The sequence below is a fragment of the Marmota monax genome, unplaced genomic scaffold, assembly GCF_021218885.2.
Source record: "Marmota monax isolate L192 unplaced genomic scaffold, Marmota_monax_Labrador192_F-V1.1 WCK01_AAM20220418_F8-fsc00008, whole genome shotgun sequence".
In the NCBI taxonomy this organism is placed as follows: Eukaryota; Metazoa; Chordata; class Mammalia; order Rodentia; family Sciuridae; genus Marmota; species Marmota monax.
Genome location: NW_026694432.1, coordinates 26,028,739 through 26,050,286, shown reverse-complemented (window position 1 = coordinate 26,050,286; position 21,548 = coordinate 26,028,739). Strand labels below are relative to the sequence as shown.

At 55.9% G+C, this 21,548-nt stretch overlaps 1 protein-coding gene across 1 annotated transcript; it reads left to right on the top strand.

Moving 5' to 3' along the window:
• The first annotated feature begins 7,699 nt into the window (after window positions 1-7,699).
• Nbl1 (NBL1, DAN family BMP antagonist) lies at window positions 7,700-19,057 on the top strand. The gene is made up of 4 exons (XM_046418778.2): window positions 7,700-7,827; window positions 15,922-16,110; window positions 16,202-16,313; window positions 17,579-19,057. The coding sequence occupies exons 2-4, from the start codon at window positions 15,944-15,946 to the stop codon at window positions 17,840-17,842; spliced, it is 543 nt and encodes a 180-aa protein (XP_046274734.1). The 5' UTR covers window positions 7,700-7,827; window positions 15,922-15,943; the 3' UTR covers window positions 17,843-19,057.
• The last annotated feature ends 2,491 nt before the right edge of the window (window positions 19,058-21,548 follow it).

Below are 21,548 nucleotides of genomic sequence, written 5' to 3'. Positions count from 1 at the left end.
TTGATTTTTCAGCGGGTGGCCCTGACCACTTCTGTGGGTCAGTCACTTTCGGTCAGAAGAAAGGCTTCCCCTGGTCCTTGCTCCACAGCACGCTCTGCTCTCATCCCAGCTTCCCCAGCGCACTGTGTAAAGTCACTCCATCCCCCACCCCCTGCCTCCTTGTGAGATGGTGGTAATGATCCCTGTCCCTTCAGCTGTACTCTGTCATTGAGGAGAGTAAAATCACCAGCTAACTAGTATTATTTCATATTGTAATCAATTATGTAATACGTTATAATCAAAAGAACAGTTCCCCATCTAAACTGGAGGTATATCAACTGTGATTTCACATTTCAGACTCTATACCAGAAAAATAAGTGGTCCACTTGCTCTTCTTGCTAGGGTTGACTTCATGCATAAAACACAGGTTCTACTTGGTTTTTCCAAAGTCTTCTTGCTGAGAATGTGGCGGTGATAGTAGATCTTGCCTTAATCCATTTAGATATCCCTGGGAGGTTGTGCAGGAGGTAAAGCATAGAATATATCAACCAATAGCCAGGTCTCTTAAGGGTTCTTGACTCCAAGTAGCCTCCCAGCCTGAAGCTCCCCTTCCTACCAGTCTTAACACTATCTTAGGCATGCTGTTTTTGATTCGGGAAATTTCAGAAGAACCCCAATAGGCACAGAATCCAGGGTCAGATTTCTTAACCTGGCATTCTAGGCCCTCACATCCTCCTCCTGTCTCTACTTCCTACCATGTGGAATAGGGTAGGATGAAAACAGGCTGCACAGCTAGAGTTTATGGGATGTTTTGTTTTATTTCACATAGGGTCTCCTAAGTTGCCCAGGCTGTCCTCAAATTTGTGATCCTCCTGTGTCAGCCTCCTGAATAGCTGGGATTATAGGCATGTGCCATTGTGTCTAGAAAGGGCAGAGATTTTTATCAGTTTTGTTAGTTGCTGTATCCTAGCACCAGAACAGAGCCTGGAGCAGAGTAGGCACTCAGATATTTGCTGAGTAACCAAATATTGTCATAGTCACTCTATTTATTTTTTAGTTATTAACTCTATTTCAATCAAACTAGTTGTAACACTTTCCTAGGGGTGACAGATACTTTCAAAGAAAGAAGTTTCATCTCATAAGCCAGATGTACATACCCCGTGGAGGTGACTGTCCAGGGGAGCAGTGTTAGCAAGGATTCTGAGGCTTTTCTGGGCCAGCCAAGTGTCATGTTCATGGTGACTGCTGTGGTGGTGTTATGGAAGTCTTAGGGCCACATATTTGTCAAATACAAATCATTTTTTTCAGGTCTTCTTTCTTAGCACGGACTGCTTTCCTGATTTGCCCATGCTCTGCTCAAACCCTACCTCCTCTAGCCAGTCCACTCTAGTCCCCAGAGATTGTTCCTGTGTTACTCATACTTTGGTCTCTAGGACAAAGATACTTGACAAGAACAACTTGGAGGAGTAAAAGTTTATTTTGGGTTCATGGTTTCAGAGGTTCAGTCCGTGAGTGACCAACTCCATTGGCCTGACCCAAGATAAGGCAGAACATCATGCAAAAGGATGTGGTAGAGGGAAGCTGCTTACCTACTGACAGCCAGAAGGCAGACAGAGAGAGAGAGAGAGAGAGAGAGAGAGAGAGAGAGAGAGAGAAAGAGAGAGAGAGAGAGAGAGAGAGAGAAGCCTGGGACACGACATAGTCCAAGAGCACACCCCCAGTGACCTACTTCCTTCAGCCACTCCCACCTGCCTATAGTTACAACCAGAGAGTCTATTCAAATTATTAACCCATCATATGGATTAATCAACTGAAAAGGTTATAGCTTTCATAATCTAATCTAATCACCTCCTAACATTCCTGGATTGCCCCATGAGCTTTTCCAGGACGTGAAACATCCAAACCATAACAGCTCCCTTCTCTGAACTCCTGAGCCCTCATGGCTGGGCAGCTTCCCGGGCAATGAACTTTCTGGGCAATGACTTTCCCATTATTGTGTGCCTGTCCTTTTCCCCTGGATGGCAGCTCTTAACGTCTTGTCTTATCTCTAGTAACTTGCAATGTGCTGGACACTTAGTAGCCCCCCAAAAAAGTTTGTTTTAGTTAAAACTTGTTAAGAGGCAATTAACTCAAGACAGCTTGAGACTGTAGATACTCGAGAAGCTCCTGGGATTCGTGGAGAAGGTGACCATCGTAAGCACAAAGCAAGGCCTTGTCAGCTTCTTCACCAGCTAGAATCCTCAACGCTCTTGCCCTTCATGTGAACCCCATGTTCCCCACATGTCCCTGTGCCTCTCAGATCAAACTCTTCAGAGAGAGAATTTGATTGGCACAACCTGGGTCATGTGTCCATTCTGCTCCAGATCCCATTGTCCAGGAGGACAGGTTCATGGAGAGCAAGCCTGGCGCTGGGTGCGTTCTGGTGTAGGTCCTGGAGGCCATTCTCTGGGATATTCTTTTGTGCCCTCTTTTTCTTCAACTCCCATGTTCCTGAAAAGTGAATTATTTTCCCCAGTGAATTTGAAGTACAGAAACCTTAAGATTAAAAAAAAAAAAAAAGCCATTCTGCAGGTTATTAAATATATACAGAAGGATCAACTAATTCTTGAGGAAGGAGAAAAATTCTTCTCCCACTCGCTGTGTCTGTGTGGGGGCCACTGGAAGCTGAGGAATGGAAGGAAGAAATGGGAGGAAAACAAACCTGGAGAAGAGACACCATAAAAGAGCTGTTTTGTCCAATTTCTGGCCTGAATGGTTCAGAGGAGAACTGAGTACTGCCCACAGGAAGGGTAGGGAGAGCAATTGGTTTTTGTTTTTGTTTTTTGTGGTGCTGAAGATTGAACCCAGGGCCTAGTGCATGTGAGGCAAGCGCTCCACCAACTGAGGTATATCTCCAGCCATAGGGAGGGCAGTTGGGAGAAAGAGGCAAAGAAGTGCATGGTAGAGTGAGTGGCTGAGCAGGGGGCTTATCCCTTGTGGCCCTTGGCACCGGCCCCTGGAGTTGGGCCACATTTCTGGAAATATCAGGATATTCATTTTTGCAGAGAAGGAAACAGCCATAACTGCCCCCCCACTGCCTCTTAGAAGTGCAAAATAGATGATTATTGGAGTCGGATAGACTTGGACTTACCCCTCCACTCCAGAAACCCTGGAATTGAGCTCTCACTTCTGACCCTCTTCTCTCCCCTTACCTCCAGGGTGCTTAGCATTTGGTCCCTCTTCCTGATCCTTTGTTCCCACCCCACCTACAAAGGGCATTTAAAATTTTCCCAAGGGACCTCATACCTGCTCTCCAATCCAGGCCAAGGCCTCCCTTCCCACACCCCTAGCAGCCCTTGGGAGGGCAGACCCCATTAGTGCATGGCCATCTTCTCCTCCTGAGGCCACCATGGAGCCCCTGAGACCATTGACAGCAGGGTCAATGGTCTGAGAGCCTCCAGCCCAGGGCAATGGACTCAAAGTCAGAGCATCTGGCTGTGGTTCTGGATCTCTACTATTTGCTGAGTGAACTTGGGCAAATCATTCTCCTTGGTGGGAAAGGTCACGTAGCCGCCACCTCCTGAGAGGGGAGCCCTTGCACTGTGCTTCATGTGCATAGCTCAGCGAGTTCTCACAGTCATGTGGGGATGGAGACCGCTGAAATCTCTATTTTGCAGATGAGGAAACCGAGACTTACGAAGTGCATTACTTGAGCAAGAGGAGAACACTTTGTGTTAAAGCCTGGATTTGATTCAGGGGATCCGACTCCCCACTTTTCCTTTGCTATGCACAGAAGCCTCCCTAAAATACCTTTCATTTTATGACCCCCTGTGCTGTTTTCCAGGAACTGTGCTGAGCACTTTGCATCTATTTATCTCCTTAAATCCTCATTCCTCCTCATCACATTCTCACCTTAAATGTCACCTCTTAGAGATGTTTCCTGAGACTTCTGGATAAATCCCTCCCTCCCCCATCGCATCATCCATTCTGGGCTAGGTCTCTTACAACGCTTTGATTTTGTGAAATTCATCCATCAGTTTCCTTGCTACACACTCTGCCCTTCTGTTCTTAGGTTTTGGTTCTATAGAATATATCTTTTGTGTGTGTGTTGCTGAGGATGGAACCCACGGTCTGGTGCTAGTCAAGCAATTTACCACTGAGCTTCATCCCCCAGCCCTTTGTATTATTTTGAGACAGTGTCTTGATAAGTTACTGAGGCAGGCCTCCTACTTATGATCCTCCTGCCTCAGCCTCCTGAATAGCTGGGATTATAGGTTTGCACCACCACAATCCATGAACAAATTCCTTGAAGGCTGGGACCTTATTGGCCTAGTCCATTGCTATGTCCCCACCTCTGTGGCTGTCTGGAACACAGTAGGCACAATGAATATTTGTTAGATAAATGAACGATTCCTGACATTGACCCTAGGGAGCACGTACCAGTACTGGATCAGGAAACCAAGGGGCAAAGTGAAACCCATTCGCACTGAGTCCCATGGGTGATGGTGGGTGATGTCAGGAAGAGGCAAAGCAAGCAGGGAGGTGCCCACAGGAACCTCCCACCTCAAGTGCGGACTCTGTCTTCATCTTGAAGATGGTGGGGGACCTTGGGCCTGGAAGGAAGGTCCTCTGCTTGTTTTCACTCTTTCTCTTGCAAGAGGGCAGAGGCTTGGACCCCTATTGAGCCCAGACTGACAGGATTAGAGGAAACAGCTGGCCCGAGCCGGTGCCCTGCGGGAGGGAGCTCACATTCCCGGGACTCAGGGAGGGAGCAGCTCCCTGCAGCCCAGTCACATTCCAGGTCGGTCATTTTCCTGAGCCCAGATGTTTGCTAATGAGCTGGGGAGAGGGGCTTTCAGCCCTCAGCCCCAGCTCTGGGCCCCACGTTACCTCGGCCCCAAGAGGCTGGCCCTGGGCCAGAAGGCTCTGGCTGTGGGCCCGTGCTCTGTGCCAGCCAGGCCTGTCAGGGCAGCTGGAGCAGCGCTGCCAACCAGGTGCATCTCCTGGAGCTGGAGATTCTGACTTGACAGGTTCTGCCTTCCTGCCGGGTCCCATTACCCTGGGCCCACTGCATCTGCACTTGCAGCCTGATGGGAGGGGCAGGAGGCAGCCAAGAGGGCGGGGTGGGCACAGGAGCCTGGGCTGGGGGTTCAAGTCCAGACTTTGTCAATCACTAGCCATGTGGTCTTGAGCACGTAACTACATTTTTGGTGACTTGATACTTCTGATCTGTACAATGGGAGCATCGATGGGACTGTGGTAAGGATTCCACGAGATATAGCAATATAGTGCCTAGCCTAATGCCTGGCTTAAAGTGGTAGCTGTCTATAGATAATATTAACATGTCCCCTTCTGAGCCCCCTGTCCACATTACTGTCCTCCTCCAGTCTTCGCCAGATAGGCGTGACTTAACTCCAAACCCCATGTCCTTGAGTAGGTGGTTGGTCCTCGATTAGGTGGTGGTTGGCATTCTTCTAGAACCTCCCTGTGTTTGAGAGGGGTGGGCTGCACTGTCAAGGGTGCTGACTGGGATTCCAGCCTCCTGCCCACAGACCTGGTGTGATCCAATTAGCCTCCTGCAGTGAGGGAGTGGGTTCTTCCAAAATGTAGACCTTCACATTAAAAATGTTCCTGAGCAGTTACTGCATCCAATGCAGTGAGGCTGGTTTCTGTAGTGCATTGTTATCCAAGAGACATTAACTGGTATCCTACTGTATGATTTTATTTATTTACTTATTTTGCAGTGCTGGGAACTTGAACCCAGAGCCTCACATATGCTAGACAAGTGCTCTACCATTGATCTACACCCCCAGCTCTTTTTTACTTTTTATTTTATTTTTTCGTGGGAGGGGTAGGGTACCCAGGATTGAATTCAGGGGCATTCAACCACTGAGCCACATCCGCAGCCTTGCCTTTTTGGATTTTATTTAGAGTCAGGATCAAACTGAGTTCTTTAGTGCCTCGCTTTTTGCCTAGGCTGGCTTTGAACTTGTGATCCCCCTGTCTCTGCTTCCCAAACACTGGGATTACAGATATGTGCCACTGCCCTGCTGACTTTTTGTTTTGAAAGAGGGTTTTGCTAAGTTGCCCTGACTGAACTTGAACTTATGATCCTACAACCTCAAGCCTCCCACTGTGTGACTTTAGATGAGCTACTTAACCTCTATCTCTCTAGGCCTTGTTTTTTTTTTTTTTTTTGTTTTCATTTATTAAGTGAGGATAACAATATTATCTAATAGATTTATTGTGAAAGTGGAAAGTGCTTAGAAATAGGCTGTGCACATGTAGTTATTATAATTATCCTTTGGAAAAGCCAATCTATGGGGGATAATTACTTGATTCAACCAAATATGTTTTACATCTCTTCTGGCCCCTTACACACTGGGGATCCTGAAGCACATGAGCCCTGCCTTTGAGGAGCCCAAAGTCTCATGGAGGAAGAGATGTGCACAGTTATCCTAGAGGGAGATTAGCATGGACAGATGGATCCCATGCTCCAGGATCACACCTGGGGGAGGGAGAACTTACGGTTACCCAAAGGTCTTGGGAAGGCTTTCCAATATGGTGTTTGAAGAATGAGTTTACCAGGAGATGAAGGGTGGGGAAGGAAACCCCAGCAGATGGCACAGCACAGGCAATAGCAAGGTGGGGTGCTGTGTTTGGAGAGTGCAGACAGGCTGGAGTAGGGCAGGGGCTGCCACAAGGCCACTAGGAGCCACCTAGGATGCTGGGCAACCCTGTAACATTGGATGAGCAGGTGTGGAGTCCATCTGGGAGCTTCCAGCCTAGCTGAGTTAAAAAATATGGACATAGGTGACCATAATGTAAAGCAAAACCCCGAAGTCCAACACTGTGAGCTACCATTTTTAGGGAGCAAAGCTATCTTCTCACTCCGTTGGAAGAGATCGGTTCTACCACAATCCACTGCAGTGCCCACCGATTAGATGAATACCCCAGGTGAGGCTGGACCCTGGACCCTGGACCAGGCATCCCCGCTCTTCCCCAAGAGCCAGAGAAACGAGTCATTTGAGTCATTTTCTGGCCTTCTGGTTCGGAATAGTCCTTTCTGGGGCTCTCAGCCCCTTCTTGGATGCTTAAGTCAAGTGCCTGGAGCAGATCAGAGGTCATAGAAACAGTATAGACCCGAAACTGGCTGCAAGCCCAGGAGCCGATAGGATGGGCGCACCGCAGGACTGCCGAGTGTGATGGGCTCCCGGTGGCGGGACTCGGTGGGCTGGAGCGCCTCATTCTCAGAGCAAGAAGAATGCCCAGTTCCCATAAAAAAGGACACCTCCATCTTTGTCACCCCGAGGCCTGGCCCGGCCTGAGAGCCCAGTCTCCGGAAAAGTCAGGCGGAGAGAAGTTGAAGGGCAGAGAAACCCAGGGAGGGCGCCTGAGAATCGGTTGGGGCACCCGGTTCGCTGTCGTGTGTCTGCGGCGCCGGCCAGGCTTGCGGGCCGCTGCCCCGCGCCGTCGGGCCGCGCGGAGGTCCGGCCAAGCTCTGGCCGGCGGGCGGGCGGGGAGAGGGGCCGGGGGCCGGGGGCCGGGGGCCGGGCGGCCGCGGCGCCCCTCCTGCGCGCCTGGAGGGAGCGGCCGCGCTCCCGCCCGCTCTTTCTCGCGCGTCCCTCCCCTCGCTCCCCCGCCCTCGCTCCCTATTTGGAGCCGAGACACCCTGACGTCGGAGCCGCTCCGCTCGCCGCTCCCCCGCACCGCGCGCCCGCCCGGGCCGCAGACGGCGCGCAGCGCAGCCAGCCCTGCCGGCCGCCTCGCCCAGCCTCCCGGGGCGCCCCGGCCTGCGACCCCGCGGCTCACATCTAGCTCCGAGGACCCGCGGGCGCGCCGCGCTCCCTGCCGCCGCCGCCGCGCGCGGTAAGTCCCGCCCGGGTCGGCACGCGGGCTCCCGGCTACGGGAGGCTTCGGCCGTTGCGGCCGCGCCGCGCCCCCGCCGCCAGCTGCTCGTCGGACGGCCGCGGACACTGGGCGAGGCGCCGCCACCGAGCCCGGGAACTCACGGGCCGGCCGGGCGACTCCGGCCGCCGGCGCCGGGGACCTGGGCGCGGCACGGAGTGGCCGGGGCACTCCGAGTCCTGAGTTCGTCCCCAGCCGGGCTCGGGGTTCCGTTCCTCGGTAGGAGTTTCCGCGGCCCAGAGAGAAAGTGGGAGGAGGATGCGCGGCCGAAGGAGAGCCCGGCGGGTCGCGCGGGCGCCGGGCAGCACCGGGGCTCGGCAGCGGGGCTCGCGCGCCCTGCGGCTCTGCCCGGGCCTCTCCGCCCGAGGACCCTCTGCGTCCCTTCTGCCCACTCTCGGCTTCTCCCTCCGCATCCGTGTGGCCCTGTTGCTCCGTAGCTCGCTGCATTTCCGCCCCTACGCGCCGGTTCTGCCCCTCCGTCTGCTTCCCCTCCGCCTTCGTTTTCAGTTTCCCTGGGTTTCTGTCTCTGCCTTCATGTCCTCTCCTTTTCTCTGTCCGCGCAGCCCTCTGTGGGAGTCTGCTCTGAATAGCGCCTCCCTGACCCCCACCCTCCGGTTCCTGGTCCCCCAGCATCGGAGGCTCGGTGGGTCCCCCCAGGTGGGTTCGTGGATAGTTTCCTAGACCTGGTGAAAGACGCCAAACCCTCCCGCCTTCCTTCCCCAGGGCCTGGCCTGGGTCATCCCCTCGGAATTGAGACTGGGGCAGGGAGAGCCAGCCTTTCCGGGGGCTCAGTTCTCCTAAGAATTCCACTCCTGAGAGGCCGTGTGCGCTACAGGATCCTGCTGCCGGCCACCTGCCCCCTGGCCCGCTCCCAGGCCCGGGATCTTTTACAAACCTCGGTAAAGGGGACAAGCTGCTGGCCTTGGTGTGGCCAGAGCCCTTGGCGGGAGAAGGACACACTTCCAGACTTTCTGAGGTCCTCACCCAGCGGGAGGCCACCAGTCTGTAACCGGGAGCACCCCCGGAAAACAACCCTCTGGCAGAGAATGGGGGTGGGGAAGTAACTTGTCAACTAGGATCCCCTTGCCCTTTGTTACCATCTAAACCGCCAGCCTGCTGAGACTCCCCCAGATGCTGGGGCTGCTTGGGCGTGGTTTGCCTTGAGTTGGGGCCAAAGAAGAGGCCAGGCTGGAGCGTTTCCTTGGTGACCCCCACCCCTCTCCACCCACCCCTGCATGCCGGACCTCTCTCCTGGGCCTATGTGTTGGAGGGGTGGACGGGGAAGTAAGTGCTCTTCATTAGCTGGGGATATGGCCTCATCATTTTAAAGTGAAATTTCAGACTGAGTTTAGCTCCTTCCCCCCCACCCGCAACCCCAAGGGTCGGAGGCTGCTGGAGCGGGCAGGGTTGTTGGTGAGGTCTGCGGGGACTTCTGCTGAGCAGATGTGCAGGCCCGGCAGCAGCTTATTAGCATGAATGTGTTTCCGAGGCTGTTTGGGTCTGCAGGAGGAGGGTCTGTGGGTAGGAGGGCTGGTAGCTGGGGTTGGGGGCCAGCAGAGGTAGCCAGGGCTGGAAGGTGGAGCTGCCTGGCAAAGGCAGGCCGGCAGGCCGGGATGGCATGGGCTTGGCCTGTGTGCCCTCCTGCTGGACAGTTGGTCCATGCTCAACCAGCCCCAGCCTCCCCAGCACTGAAGGACGGAAGAAAGCCACCCTGTGGTGAGACTGGGGTCGTGTAATTGGAATCACAGTGGCCTTAAGCAGCTCTCCAGAGCCAGATCCTCTCCTAGGGAATCTGCTAAGATAGTCGTTCCCAGGCCATGCTGCCCGGTTCACTAGTGGCAAATGTGAGGCAAATGGCCAGTGACTTTGCCTATGACCATTGGACTATCCTGCCTTCAGGCACACAATGAGCCGGGGAAACTTTGGCTGAGACAGCCTGGAGGATCCCAGAGTGCTCAGGGATTCCTGCTGGGCTGACCAGGGACAACGTCTGACTCGAGTGAGGGGGCATCACAGGCCCACCCGACCCTGCCTGTCCCCCACACACCCTGCCTGTCCCCCCTCCCAAGCAGCATTTTCAGTTGCACCATCCTAGGAAGTCCCTGTATTCCTTCCAAGACCTGGAGGGCTGCCCCACCCTGCTGATCCCCAAGCCTAGGGCTGGCCACCAGCGCCACACCCTCTGGGCCAGCCGCATGCGCAGCCTGGCACTGGGCAGAGTCTGTTTTCCAAAACTGATCTGGAGGGGGCTGCTCTCTCCAGGGCCTTTCTATTATCAGTGGCTCACTGGGAGAGTCTGCAGGAGAGCTTTGCTCAGCTGCTGCCCTGGCAAGGGGGCATGTCGGGTGGCACCTGGCAGCTTATAAAACTCTTCACAGCTGTCCTCTCTTTTTAGTTTCACCTCAAGGAGTCCCCTTCATCCAGATGCACCCCCAGATTGAGATATTCTCAGGACCCGTTCAGGATCTGGAAGGAGAGGCAGAGGCCAGGAGAGATAGAGGACCCCTTGGCCACACCAAGGCCAGTAGCTGCCCCCTTTATCAAGGCTTGTATTGTGGGCATTCTCTCTAGAGGGTTCCACGTACACTTCAACTTAATTCTCCTGGCTTCCCTGTGGGGTAGGTTTAGCCATGACTCCCACTTTGCAGATGAGGAAACCAGGGCACAGAAAGGTTCAAGTGGCTGAGCTTGAGTGTGTGTGTGTGTGTGTGTGTGTGTGTGTTGGGGAGTGCAGGTAAAGGAGGAGAGGAGGGGTGGGGAGCACTGGGTTTGAATGAGCCACCACCCGACATGCTCATTGTGTGTATTTCCATGTCACCCGACTGCTGAGTCCACAGGTAGAAGCATCGGGAGCCAGCTGGGGCAGATGTGAGGGAGTTTCCTTCAGGAGCTGAAGTTGCAGGGAGAAGTTGGCCTATCCACCAGAGATGTGCCCGGTGTGGGCGTGGGCGCGTGTGCGTGTGCATGTGTGTGTGCGTGTGTGTGTGTGCCTGCACATGTGTGCACATTGTCAGGGAAGGAAGGGAGACAGGTGAGTAGTCACAGTCTACCCTGGGAATCCTGGTGAGCTGGACCTCAGCTGACCCTGAATAGTCCACTTACCAAAAGAGGAAATGGGGAGGGGGATGGTTCATCTGTTTCACAAAGTCACCTCTTTACTACACAAAGGATTTTGTGGTGGGTAGAAGCTGGAGGTGTTCCTTGAAATCTAGGCCCCTCTGGTGCATTTAGGATGCTATTGCAGGCACTAGGACCCAGGCGGTGGGCTGAGGGGCCCCTGTCCTGGGGAGCTGGGGGGCTATGGCTCCTGACCTGGCTGGGCCTCAACATCATGTGGGGAGCACATGTACAGATGCCTGCTCCACAGCCCAGGCTGGGGGTTCAGACTACCCAGGCTGGGCCCAGGCCTCTGCATCTCTGACCATCATCTGGGGGAAGCTGTCAGTGCTGGGAGGTGTGGCTCTCGGGGCCTGCTCTGTTTGGGATGTTCCTGCTGCCCACCTCCCTGCCTTCCTGAGTGACCTTCTGAACCAGGCCCTCCCCCACCCCTGCACCAGCAGCCCTGGTCTTCTGTTTGCTCACTGCCCTCTTCCCCAGAGAGGGAGGTATGATGGCCACTTTCCTGAGCTGTGCCTCAGTGTCCACAGTGCTGAAATGGGTCAGCCAGTGTCATCCCCTTGGGGGCTTCCTATCTGTGTGGTGGCTGCTCAGAACCAGTGGCAGGAGGCTCCTGAGGAATCAGAAGACTTGGATTTGAGAGGTGGCTGGGTGAGCGGGTGGGCTTGGTCAGACACCCACCTATGCTAAGGCGCCTCCTTCAGCCCATGCAGCCCTGTGGAGAAGGACCGTCCCTTCCCTTCTCCAAGGCCTCAAGGAGCTGGGGTCTGCCATGGCCACTTGCTTATCTGCAGGGAGCCAGGAATGAGATTTGAACTCGGGTATGTGGGGAGCCCCCAGGTCCCAGCCTGGGCAGTGGCTGGACACCAAAGTGCACAGGAGCAGGAGGGCAGCCACAGGGCCCGGGCTTCATCCAGCGGGGGCCCATTCCCTCCATCCTGGGCGCTGCGCCTCGATTCTGATTCCTGTTTCTTGCTTCTCTCTTTGGTGACCTTCATCTGCAAGGGCAGCTGGGGACCCACCTGGTACTGGCTTACTGATGGTGTGAGCTCCTGCCAGTCTCAGCTTCTCTGTGCCTCTGTCTCTGGAGTGGGAAGAGGGGCATCTGCCCCGTGGGTACTGTAAGGACCAAGTCCCTTGGCTCAGGTGAAAGCCTTGGACCGGTGCCTCGCCAGCCCTCTCTGTGAGGCAGGAGAGGACGTGCAGCGGCTGTGAGTGCCCTCCCTCTTTTGCATAGGCCATGCCCTCCCCGGGAGCTCCCTCCTTGCCCACCACATCAGCCCTGTGCAATGCTCTCTCCATCCAGTTAAGGACCTCTGTTCCCCTCTCCCTGCCATCTCTGGCTGTCCTTGCTCAAACTGTTTCCCCTTGGCCCTGAGCTCCTGAGTGAGTGGGGGGCTGGGCCCCGCACCCCCTCCTTTTGGCCACCCTGCCTCTCCCTCCATCCTGGAAAGAAAGCTCTTGGTAAGGAAGAGGAGAGCCTTGGAGAGGAACCCCAGGGAACAGAATGACCCAGGGAATGACAGGGTTCAGGTGACCTGCCGGGCCCTCGGGGCTCTGAAAAGCCTGGGGCGGTGGCCTGGAAGATCGCAACTCCTCTTCCCGCCCTGGGCACTGGGGAGTCCCATGACTTGCTGCGTGATCTCCAGGGCGGGGAGGAAGAGCTGAGAATCTGGGTGAGGCCGGAGGCTCAGGAAGCAAGGTCTGACTGCTGCTTAAAAAAAGTTGGCCGAGTCCCTGTTGAAAAAACAAAAATGTATAAACCAACAATAAAACCTGCTAGCAAAAAGCCCACCCACTGATGGGGGCAGCGTGGGCTCTTCCTGGCAGGGCAGGGCTGGGCAGGGCAGGGCTGGGCAGGGCAGGGCTGGGTAGGGGGGCAGAAGAGTGGCTGGGAGGAGGTGGATGTGTCCAGGCTCCCCGGCCTGGGCTCTGGAGCCGCCCCCCTTTCCCATGAGCCCCCTGGGGAAGAGAGCTGGCCTCACTGGTGCCTGCTGAGTGCTGAGTGCTCTCACGGGGTCTTCTCAGTTCTTCTGCAAGGAAAACTCTCTGTTCCCCATTTAAGATGGGAAGGTGGGTTCCCAGAAGTGAACTTTATTTCTGGATGCCATAGGTCCTAGGTGGGAGGTCCGGGATTCCAGCATTGGAGACTCGAGGGGCCTCACGTCTGGTGGGAGGCGAGGCAGTCTGCTGGAGCTCAGGGCTGCTGGCCCAGGGAGGCTGAGGGTGGCCCCAGTACCCTGAGCTGGCCAGGGTACGGCAGGTTGGGTTGCAGCACCCCTCTGTGGGCATGGCTGACCCTCATGATGAACTCTTCTCCACTGGGCACTGGAGCGGGAGAAGGAGAAGGGGGTGGATGCCTCAGTGTGCCCTACTTCTCCTCGGCTTCTGCCATACTGATCCTAATGGGCAGTGCCTGATCTCTGGGCCAGAGACTGTTCCCCAAACTCCCCGTTATTCTGTGCCCTGCAGCCTCAGCTCCACTCGGCTCTAGCCTGGGCCTGGCCTGTAGTGATTGAGCACATGCCCCCCGTACAGGCCGTACAGCCCTCCTTCCACCCCAGGTCCTGCAGAGACCCTAGATCTTCCCTGCCCCAGTCGCCTCTGGCCTTTTGAGAAGACCGTGTTCAGATGCTGGCTCAGGCTGATACCCTAGAGATGGCAGGGGATCTACTGGGGACCAGGAAGCCTCCTGGAGGCTTGTCACACATCGGCTAGATGGCCAGTTAGGAGCAGGTCCACTCTGTCTTGACTGTGCTGACAGCCTGTGGATCTTCTGAGCGAGCCGGATACATGTGGATGAGAGCCGGCGTCCAGGCCGGAGCACCTTTGGGGTGGGGGCAGACTCTCCCACCTTACCTCCAGCTGCTCTTCTCCCTGCCGGACTGGAGTCAGAGGTCATCTCCCGTGAGCCAGGGCCAATGCCAGGAGAAGGGCAGGAGCAGAGGGGGATGCTGGATGGACAGCAGAGTGCTGTGGCGTGTCATGCCTGCAGGCCGCCTGTGCCCTACCGACAAGACCCCGCTCAGCCAGCCCACCCAGATTTCCACTGTGGGGGCAGGCCACCCCCACCCGACCCTGGACACTTGACCAAGTACCTGCCTCTGCCAGCCCCACTTGCTTTCTGAAGAAGGAGGGTCCAGGCTAGGGCCGTTCTGAGTGGGGTGCCTGGTCCTGAGCCATCACCCGCCCTGGGGCTGGGCTTCTGTGGGACATGCCCCTGTCCTCCCATTCAGTCTCATCCAGGACCCTTGAGGACGATCCAAAGACCCGGAGCCCCAGACTGTTTGATCTGGAAGCTTCCCCCGTCTGGCTCCGCAGCAGAACCACTCCCTGGAAGCTTTCTGAAGGTGCTGAACCCCAGCCCACCCTAGAGCTGTCACCCCACAGGTCTCCAGGGCATTCTGATGGGTTGGGTTTGGTGACCCCTGGCCTGGGGCAACTCATTTTACAGGTGGAGAAACTGAGGCCTGAGTGTGCAGGCTCACATAGCACGTATGTACCCTTCCCCGGTGCCCTGTCTAGAGGGTTGGGGACCCCACTCAGGCACTGCCCTCACTTCCAAATTTCTCTGGAATTTCCCATGCCACTCTTGTTGTGTGTGTGTGTGTGTGTGTGTGTGTGTGTTTGTGTGTGGTGCTGGGGATTGAACCCAGGGCCTTGTGCATGCAAGGCAAGCCCTCTACCAACTGAGCTACATCCCCAGCCTTCCATACCACACTCTCTTTGAGGTGGGGGTAGGGGAGGTTGGGGGGCAGTGGGTGAAGTGTGAAGCCAAGAACATGGGAGGGTGAAGTTGGGGAACTTAATCCTTTAGACACAGACTGTCTTGCAGCGCCATCTTCTGGCAGGCTCTGGTATTGTCTTGGTGTCCTCTCCTTCCTCCTATCTCGGGGGATTAGCAGATGTTCAAACTGGGCTTTGTCTCCTGCTCCACTCAGGGGTTAGGATGGAGCTAGCCGTGACATTGTGTGTAGGGCCCTGTGGTTTTTTAAGGCTCAGGAGGGGCATCTGAGAAAGAAATATGTCTGACTGGGGTGGCATAAGAACTCACTGTGACATGAAGTTCGAGTTTATCTTCCCCAGAAGGAATTCTGATGGCTGTGGCAATGGTGTCCAGGATAATACGTGGTGGGTGGCTGGCCCCTCCAGGGCTGTGTGGACAGTTTTTCATGTGTGTGGTGCTGGGGATCAAATCCAGGGTCTTGCACATGCTAGACACTTGCTCTGCCAATGAGCTACACTCCAGTACAGTGGATTTTTCTCCTGCAGGATTCACAGCATAAAAGAGAGGGAGCTCACTGCTGGACGTGGACTTGAACACTTGGTGTCTTGTTCAGCAACTGCAACAATTATTTTTCTTCTCCTTTATTATTCATTCACTTATTTATTATTATTTTTTGGTACAGGGGATTGAATCCAGGGGCACTCTGCCACTGAGCCACATCCCCAGCCCTTTTTCATTTTTGAGACAGGGTCTCACTAAGTTGACCAGTCTGTCCTTGAACTTGTGAGCCTTCTGCCTCAGCCTCCTGAATAGCTGGGATTACAGGCATGTCCACCAGGTTGGGGGCAATTGCCATTCAGCATCTCCACTTTTTAGATGAAGAAACTGAGACACAGAGATAAAAAGTAACTTTCTCAAGTCTACATAGTAAGTTATAAAAATAACGAACACATATGGAGTGTGAATTGCCTGTGAGGCTCATTTCATAGCTCATTTAATCTTCCCAACACATCTGATGCAGTACAATTTCTGGACGGGTTTTCGAGTTTCAGAGAAGAGAAATAACTAGCCCAAGGCTGTACTTGGCTAGTGAGTGGAAGAGTGGAAGAACCCAGGGGTCCAGTCCCTGGGTCCTGCTTGTAACCACCAAACCCTACTGCCTGGCCTCTGGGCCTTGCTGAGCCTCCCCTGCCACCTGTGATCCATTCCAGGACTCTGGAGGTTGCGGGCACGATGCTGCAGGTCCTGGTGGGGGCTGTCCTCCCTGCCATGCTATTGGCCGCGCCCCCGCCCATCAACAAGCTGGCCCTGTTCCCAGACAAGAGTGCCTGGTGCGAAGCCAAGAACATCACCCAGATTGTGGGCCACAGCGGCTGTGAGGCCAAGTCCATCCAGAACAGGTGGGCCCCAGGGGGCAGGTGGGAGGGGAGGACCAGGGCTGCCCCCCTTCTCCCCCATGGTGACACGGCATGGTGACCTCTCCTTCCACAGGGCGTGCCTAGGACAGTGCTTCAGCTACAGCGTCCCCAACACCTTCCCGCAGTCCACAGAGTCCCTGGTGCACTGTGACTCCTGCATGCCAGCCCAGTCCATGTGGGAGATTGTGAGTAAGGCCCACCCGCCCTGCTCGGGCTCTCCCATCCAGCTGGTGGCCACAGTTACCCTGTGCAGGGTGCAGGGCTTGTACTGGGGATGTACCCTGGTCCTTGCCACAGGATGGCCTCACAAGCCTTACACCAACCTGCACACAGGATCTTTCTGAAGCCTCATTCTGATGTGCTGAAAAATCTCCGGGGCCTCCCATTGTTATAGGCTGAGACCAAAATCTGCCATGCCTTGTAAGACCCTACCCCCACCCTTCCTTAAGAGCTGGACATTGGATATCAGCCTACCTCCTTTAGTCCCTTCTTACCTGCTCTGCTCCCTTCTACCACAGGGCCTTTGCACATGTTGTCTGAAAACCTCTTCCTCCCCGCCCCCCTCCATCCTCCTCCTCCTTTTCCTTCCTTCTTGCTCCTCCCCTCCAGTTAATTTCTGTTCATTTCTCTGCTCTTGGCTTAAGCATCATTTTCTTGGGGCCTCTTTCCAGACACTCTGACTGAACAGGGTCAAATCCCTGTTCCATCGGCTCCCAGAGACCTTTGTGCCTCTGCTTTGAGCACCTGTCACATGTGAAGACTCCCCCACCCCCATGTCTGGCTGATTGTGGCAAGTTAGATTCGGATTCCTTGAGGGTCCATGTCTGTCCTTGTGCCCTGAGAGCTGGCTTGGGGTAGGTGCTGTACGAAGGAAGGAGGGAAAAGAAGAGGAAGGAAGGGAGGAAGGGCAATAGGAAGGTGAGCACAGGGACAGGCAGGGTACTCATGGGGTTCCTACAGGGTGGACCTCCTTTGAGGAAGGGAGGTGTGGGCTCAGACCCAGAGGTTTCCAGGAGTTAACTGGCAGAGTTTAGGGCAGGTGGTGGGGGATGGGTTGGGCAGGAGCCGTCCAGGCAAGGGCACAGCATGTGCGGGGCCTCTGGAGCAGGTCAGGTGGAGCGTGGACGGGAGTGGGGTCAGCCAGGGGCAGCCTGAAGACCTTGGGTGGCTGGAGGGGTGAGGGCTTTCTCCCAAGGGCTGTGGGAAGCCACATTGGGTTTTCTCCCCAGAGTACCCTGGGGAGTGGGTGGGAAGGGGACAGGACAGGTGTGAGGAGAGGAGTCAGGTGGCTCCTGCAGGGTCTGGTCCCCATCTGCTGGTGGCCTGCAGACCTAAGGGTGCCAAGGGAGGCTTCGGGGTCGCGGTCCTCACAGGTCGTGCTGCTCTCGGGGCCTCCCCACTTGCTCCGGGCTGCAGGAACTATCCCTTCCTCTCCCCCTGCTCTCTGCAGGTGACCTTGGAGTGCCCCGGCCAGGAGGTGGTGCCCAGGGTGGACAAGCTGGTGGAGAAGATCTTGCACTGCAGCTGCCAGGCCTGCGGCAAGGAGCCCAGCCACGAGGGGCTGAGCGTCTATGTGCAGGGCGAGGACGCGCCCGGCGCCCAGCCTGGCTCCCGGCCCCACCCGCACCCTCACCCCCACCCCGGTGGGCAGACCCCGGAGCCCGAGGAGCCTCCGGGTGCCCCCCATGCTGAGGAAGAGGGGGCTGAGGACTGAGGCCTCCGGCTTCGCTCCCCTCCCAGCCCCCTGTGGAATGCCGGGTCTCAGCCTCCGGGGAGGAGGGAGCGGAGAGGCGGAAGCCCCCAGCTTTGGCACTGGACGGACTTGGATTCAGACTTGGACTTGGAATGCTGCCCGTTGCCATGGAGACCTGAAGGGGCGGGGCTGCAGCCATGCTGCACAATTTAATATATTCAAGTGTCAGGGCCAGAAGCAGAGGTCTGCGGGGCTCTTTTTGGAAAGTGTTGGGGGGGGTCTTCCTTTCTGCCTTCTAGTGATGTGCCCTTGGGAGGGGGAGGAGTTTAGCTAAGCTGCTGAGGAGGGGGTGAGGCCCTCCGAGATAGCAGGCCCAGGCCCAGGTCCTCAAAGCCCCTGGTGGGGCAGGATCCCCGGGGGTGGGCACATGTTGCAGCCAGAGCCCTGGGCTGAGCGTGGGGGAGGGGCGGCTGGGCCAGGGAGATGGCTGGCAGAAGCCGGAAGCTCCAGCCCCGAAGGTTTCCCCAGAGGCCTCCCCTGCACCCCCATCCCCAGGAAAGCAGCTTTCCCAGGGCCGGAAGTGGCTCCCTCAATGCAGTGGTTTGGGAGTCAGGCCAGGGCAGGCCCCTCCTGACTTGGGGCCCCAGAGCCAGCAGCCAGGCTCTCTGGGCCTGGCATGGGCTTCCTTGGGTGCCTGGGTGTGGGGAGAAGCGGGGGGCAAAGGAAGAATCTTCCCGGGCCAGGGGGAGGGCAAGCCCCAGGCCACCCCTGAAGAAGACCATCCCTCCCTCCTCTCCCCCAAGTTCTAGGCCCTTCACAAAGCTGATGGGAACCAGCCCTTCCGTCTGGGGGAAGGTCCTTCTAACTATCTGGATGTCCCTCCCCCAGAGGCTTAGAGGAGGCCCTGAGTGGACACTGTGGCACCTCTAGGAAACCAGGACAAGGAGGCCTGTGGGCAGCCATGCCGGCCTCACCCTCCAGCTCCAGTCCCGCCCCTCCTCCTCCCAGCTGCACTTTAACCCTAGAGGGGTGTGGGACCAAGGGGCGCAGTGGCGGGGGTGGAGAAGACCCTCCCAGGCCCCTGAACTGCCTGTGCTGCTCTTGTGCCTGCCCTCGACCCCTGCCTGGGGTGCCTGCTCCATGGCTGTCCCTGTCCTGACGAGAGCTTCTAGAGCTTGTAACCAGTAGTGGTCTCCCTACGGACCCCGACTTATGAATAAACGCCTTCCAGCCTGCGCTCTCTGCCCTGTGCTTCCTCCAGGGGTCCAGAAGAGGGGAGCCCTCGCCCAGCGGCGCCAAGTAGGGTGGGCAGGTCTGTAGGCACCGCCTGCGGCTCCTCCCTGCATCCTGGGACCCGTTCACCCGCCTGCCATGTGCCTCCTGGGCCCTGCTCCGCTCCTCCCAGGGCCCACCTCTTCCCTCAGGAGTCCACTCTGGCCTTGCCTGTGCCTTGGGTGGGCCTCCAGACTGGAGTTTTACCAGGGCCTTGGTCCCGCCTCCTGCCGTCCCTTCCTAGTGACCCAGCATCAGCCCTTGCAGGGCCGCAGAGCTAAGTTCCTCCCATCGGTCAAGCCCCTTGACGCCCACAGATACTGCCCTCATTTTGAGGGTGAGGCCTCTGAGGTGTACAGGACTAAGCAGTCCCCCAGGGTCAGGCAGTTAAGACATGGCAACAGCTTGGGGCAGGCTGGCCGGCAGCTTGCCAGGCTGGGGGACGCCAGCACCCAGAGCCCACGCGTGGACTGCCACACCTGTTTTATAGAATGGGAAACGAGGCTCTGGAAACAGGAGGACTCGAGCAGGCTCACAGGCCGCCCTGACCTCACGTCTGCACACTCGCCTGCACACTCGGGCACGGAGGTCAAAATACTGGCAGTAAATGTGCCCCTCGAGGTCCTTGGTGCAGATCTCTGAGCCCCAGTGGGCTTGGATCTGAGCACTCTCGGTGACAGAAGTAGTCTTGGTCCTCCATCCTGTGTTTGGAACAAGGAAGGGTCTCAGCGGATAGAAACTTTAATTAATTAGAAGCTGGGTGGAGAAAAGGCGGGAAGGTGGGCCTGGAAGGCTGGCCAGAGGGCAGGCCGCTCGTGGGCAGCCAGGCTCCACACAGAGCTGGGCTTCAGCCAGACCTAACGGTGGGAAGAGGCTGAAGGCCAGTCCAGACCCAGATGCTGGAGGCCAGAGTTGGGTGGGAAGGCCGGGCTCCGCGGGATAGTTGTTGCTGATTCTATGTGGGAACCAGAGAGGGGGAGGGGAGATAGATAGATAGACAGATAGATAGATAGATGGGGACAAACAGACACACGTGGGATAGTGACTTCTGATATTTCTCTCCACCTAGTTCAAACGGAACAACCCAATGAGCCCAGGAATAAAATCGCAGCCCCCTGCCCCTCCCCACAAGGGCGGAGGGATTTGAAGTCTTTACCAGGGGTTAACGGTGGCATCAGCACGGTCAGTACTGGCCCTCTCTGGACGGCTGGGCATTGGGATAATTGGTTCTGGCTTCCCTCCCTTGTTTGCCTATGTGGAGCTACTGTCCTTGTCCCAAGCCCCCGGGGAGGGGAAGTCGGGATGCCTGGGCTCAGATCTTCTCTACTTCCTAAGTGGAACCTTGAGCAACTCACAGAAGATCTCGGAAACACAGTTATCCTGAGTGTAAATGAGGACTACCCACCACACTAACTTCACTCCCCAGGGTCAAGGTGAGCATTCCCCCGTCAGGGCACGTGAGAGCTTGCAAGATCCCCTGGAAATTGGTAAAAACTCAACAAATGCCAGGTTATTATTGAGAGTGAATAATTGCAGGTGGTTGGGCTGACGATTGTGTCCATTCATTCATTGGGCAGATATTTATTGAGAACCTACTATGTGCCACAACAGACAGAACCTGCCTGCAGGGAGTTTATGCACTTGGTCCATACTTTCTCTGAGAGCAGCTTCTAGCAGGACTTGGCAACCCCCCTGGACCCCAGTTTCTCCATCTCTGCAAGAGGACCTTCACTTGCTTGTCCTTGATGCCCTGCCAGGTGTGAAGCTCTGGGCAGAGGCTTCCTAAGGCTCAGCTGTCCCATTGAGGCCCCAGCTGTCTCCTTCAGAGAGGAAACTCGCTAGGGCCAGAAGTAATCTTTTTTTTTTTGTTGTTTTGGTACCAGGGATTGAACCAGGGGCATTTAACCACTGAGCTACATCCCCAGCCCTTTTTCTTATTTTTATTCAGAGACAGGTTCTCGCTGAGATGCTTAGGGCCTCGCTGAGTTGCCGAGGCTGGCTTTGAACTTATGATCCTCTTGCCTCAGCCTCCTGAGCCGCTGGGACCACAGGTGTGCTGCCACTGCACCCGGCATCACTGATCATTCTTGAAAGTCCCTCTCTGCAATGTTAAGGAAGTCAGAGACTGGATTGTTCTGTAACTGAAATGAATGACAAGAGCTGGAGCTTCTGCAAAGGTCTCAAGTTCAACTTAATAACAATGTGGCCACAAGGTGGCATCACTACTGCGGCCCGATCCTTACAAAAATGATTTTCTAAAATTATAGCAAAGTATAAACCATAGATGACTAATATCCAGGTATCTATCGCCCACAATGAACTCATATTAAAATGATCGTCATGTTGGGTGTGGTGGTGCTTGCCTGTAGTTCTAGCTACTCCAGAGGCTGAGGCAGGAGGATCACAAGCTGGAGGCTAGCCTCAGTAACATAGCAAGGCCCTAAGCAATTCAGTG

What these genes read in the sequence shown, in the direction of transcription:
- Nbl1 (XM_046418778.2), top strand. Translation starts at nt 15,944, where the DNA reads ATGCTGCAGGTCCTGGTGGGGGCTGTCCTCCCTGCCATGCTATTGGCC. An exon ending in GCCAAGTCCATCCAGAACAG is followed by an intron (nt 16,111 to 16,201) that starts GTGGGCCCCAGG and finishes CTCCTTCCACAG; the next exon opens with GGCGTGCCTAGGACAGTGCT. An exon ending in CCCAGTCCATGTGGGAGATT is followed by an intron (nt 16,314 to 17,578) that starts GTGAGTAAGGCC and finishes TGCTCTCTGCAG; the next exon opens with GTGACCTTGGAGTGCCCCGG.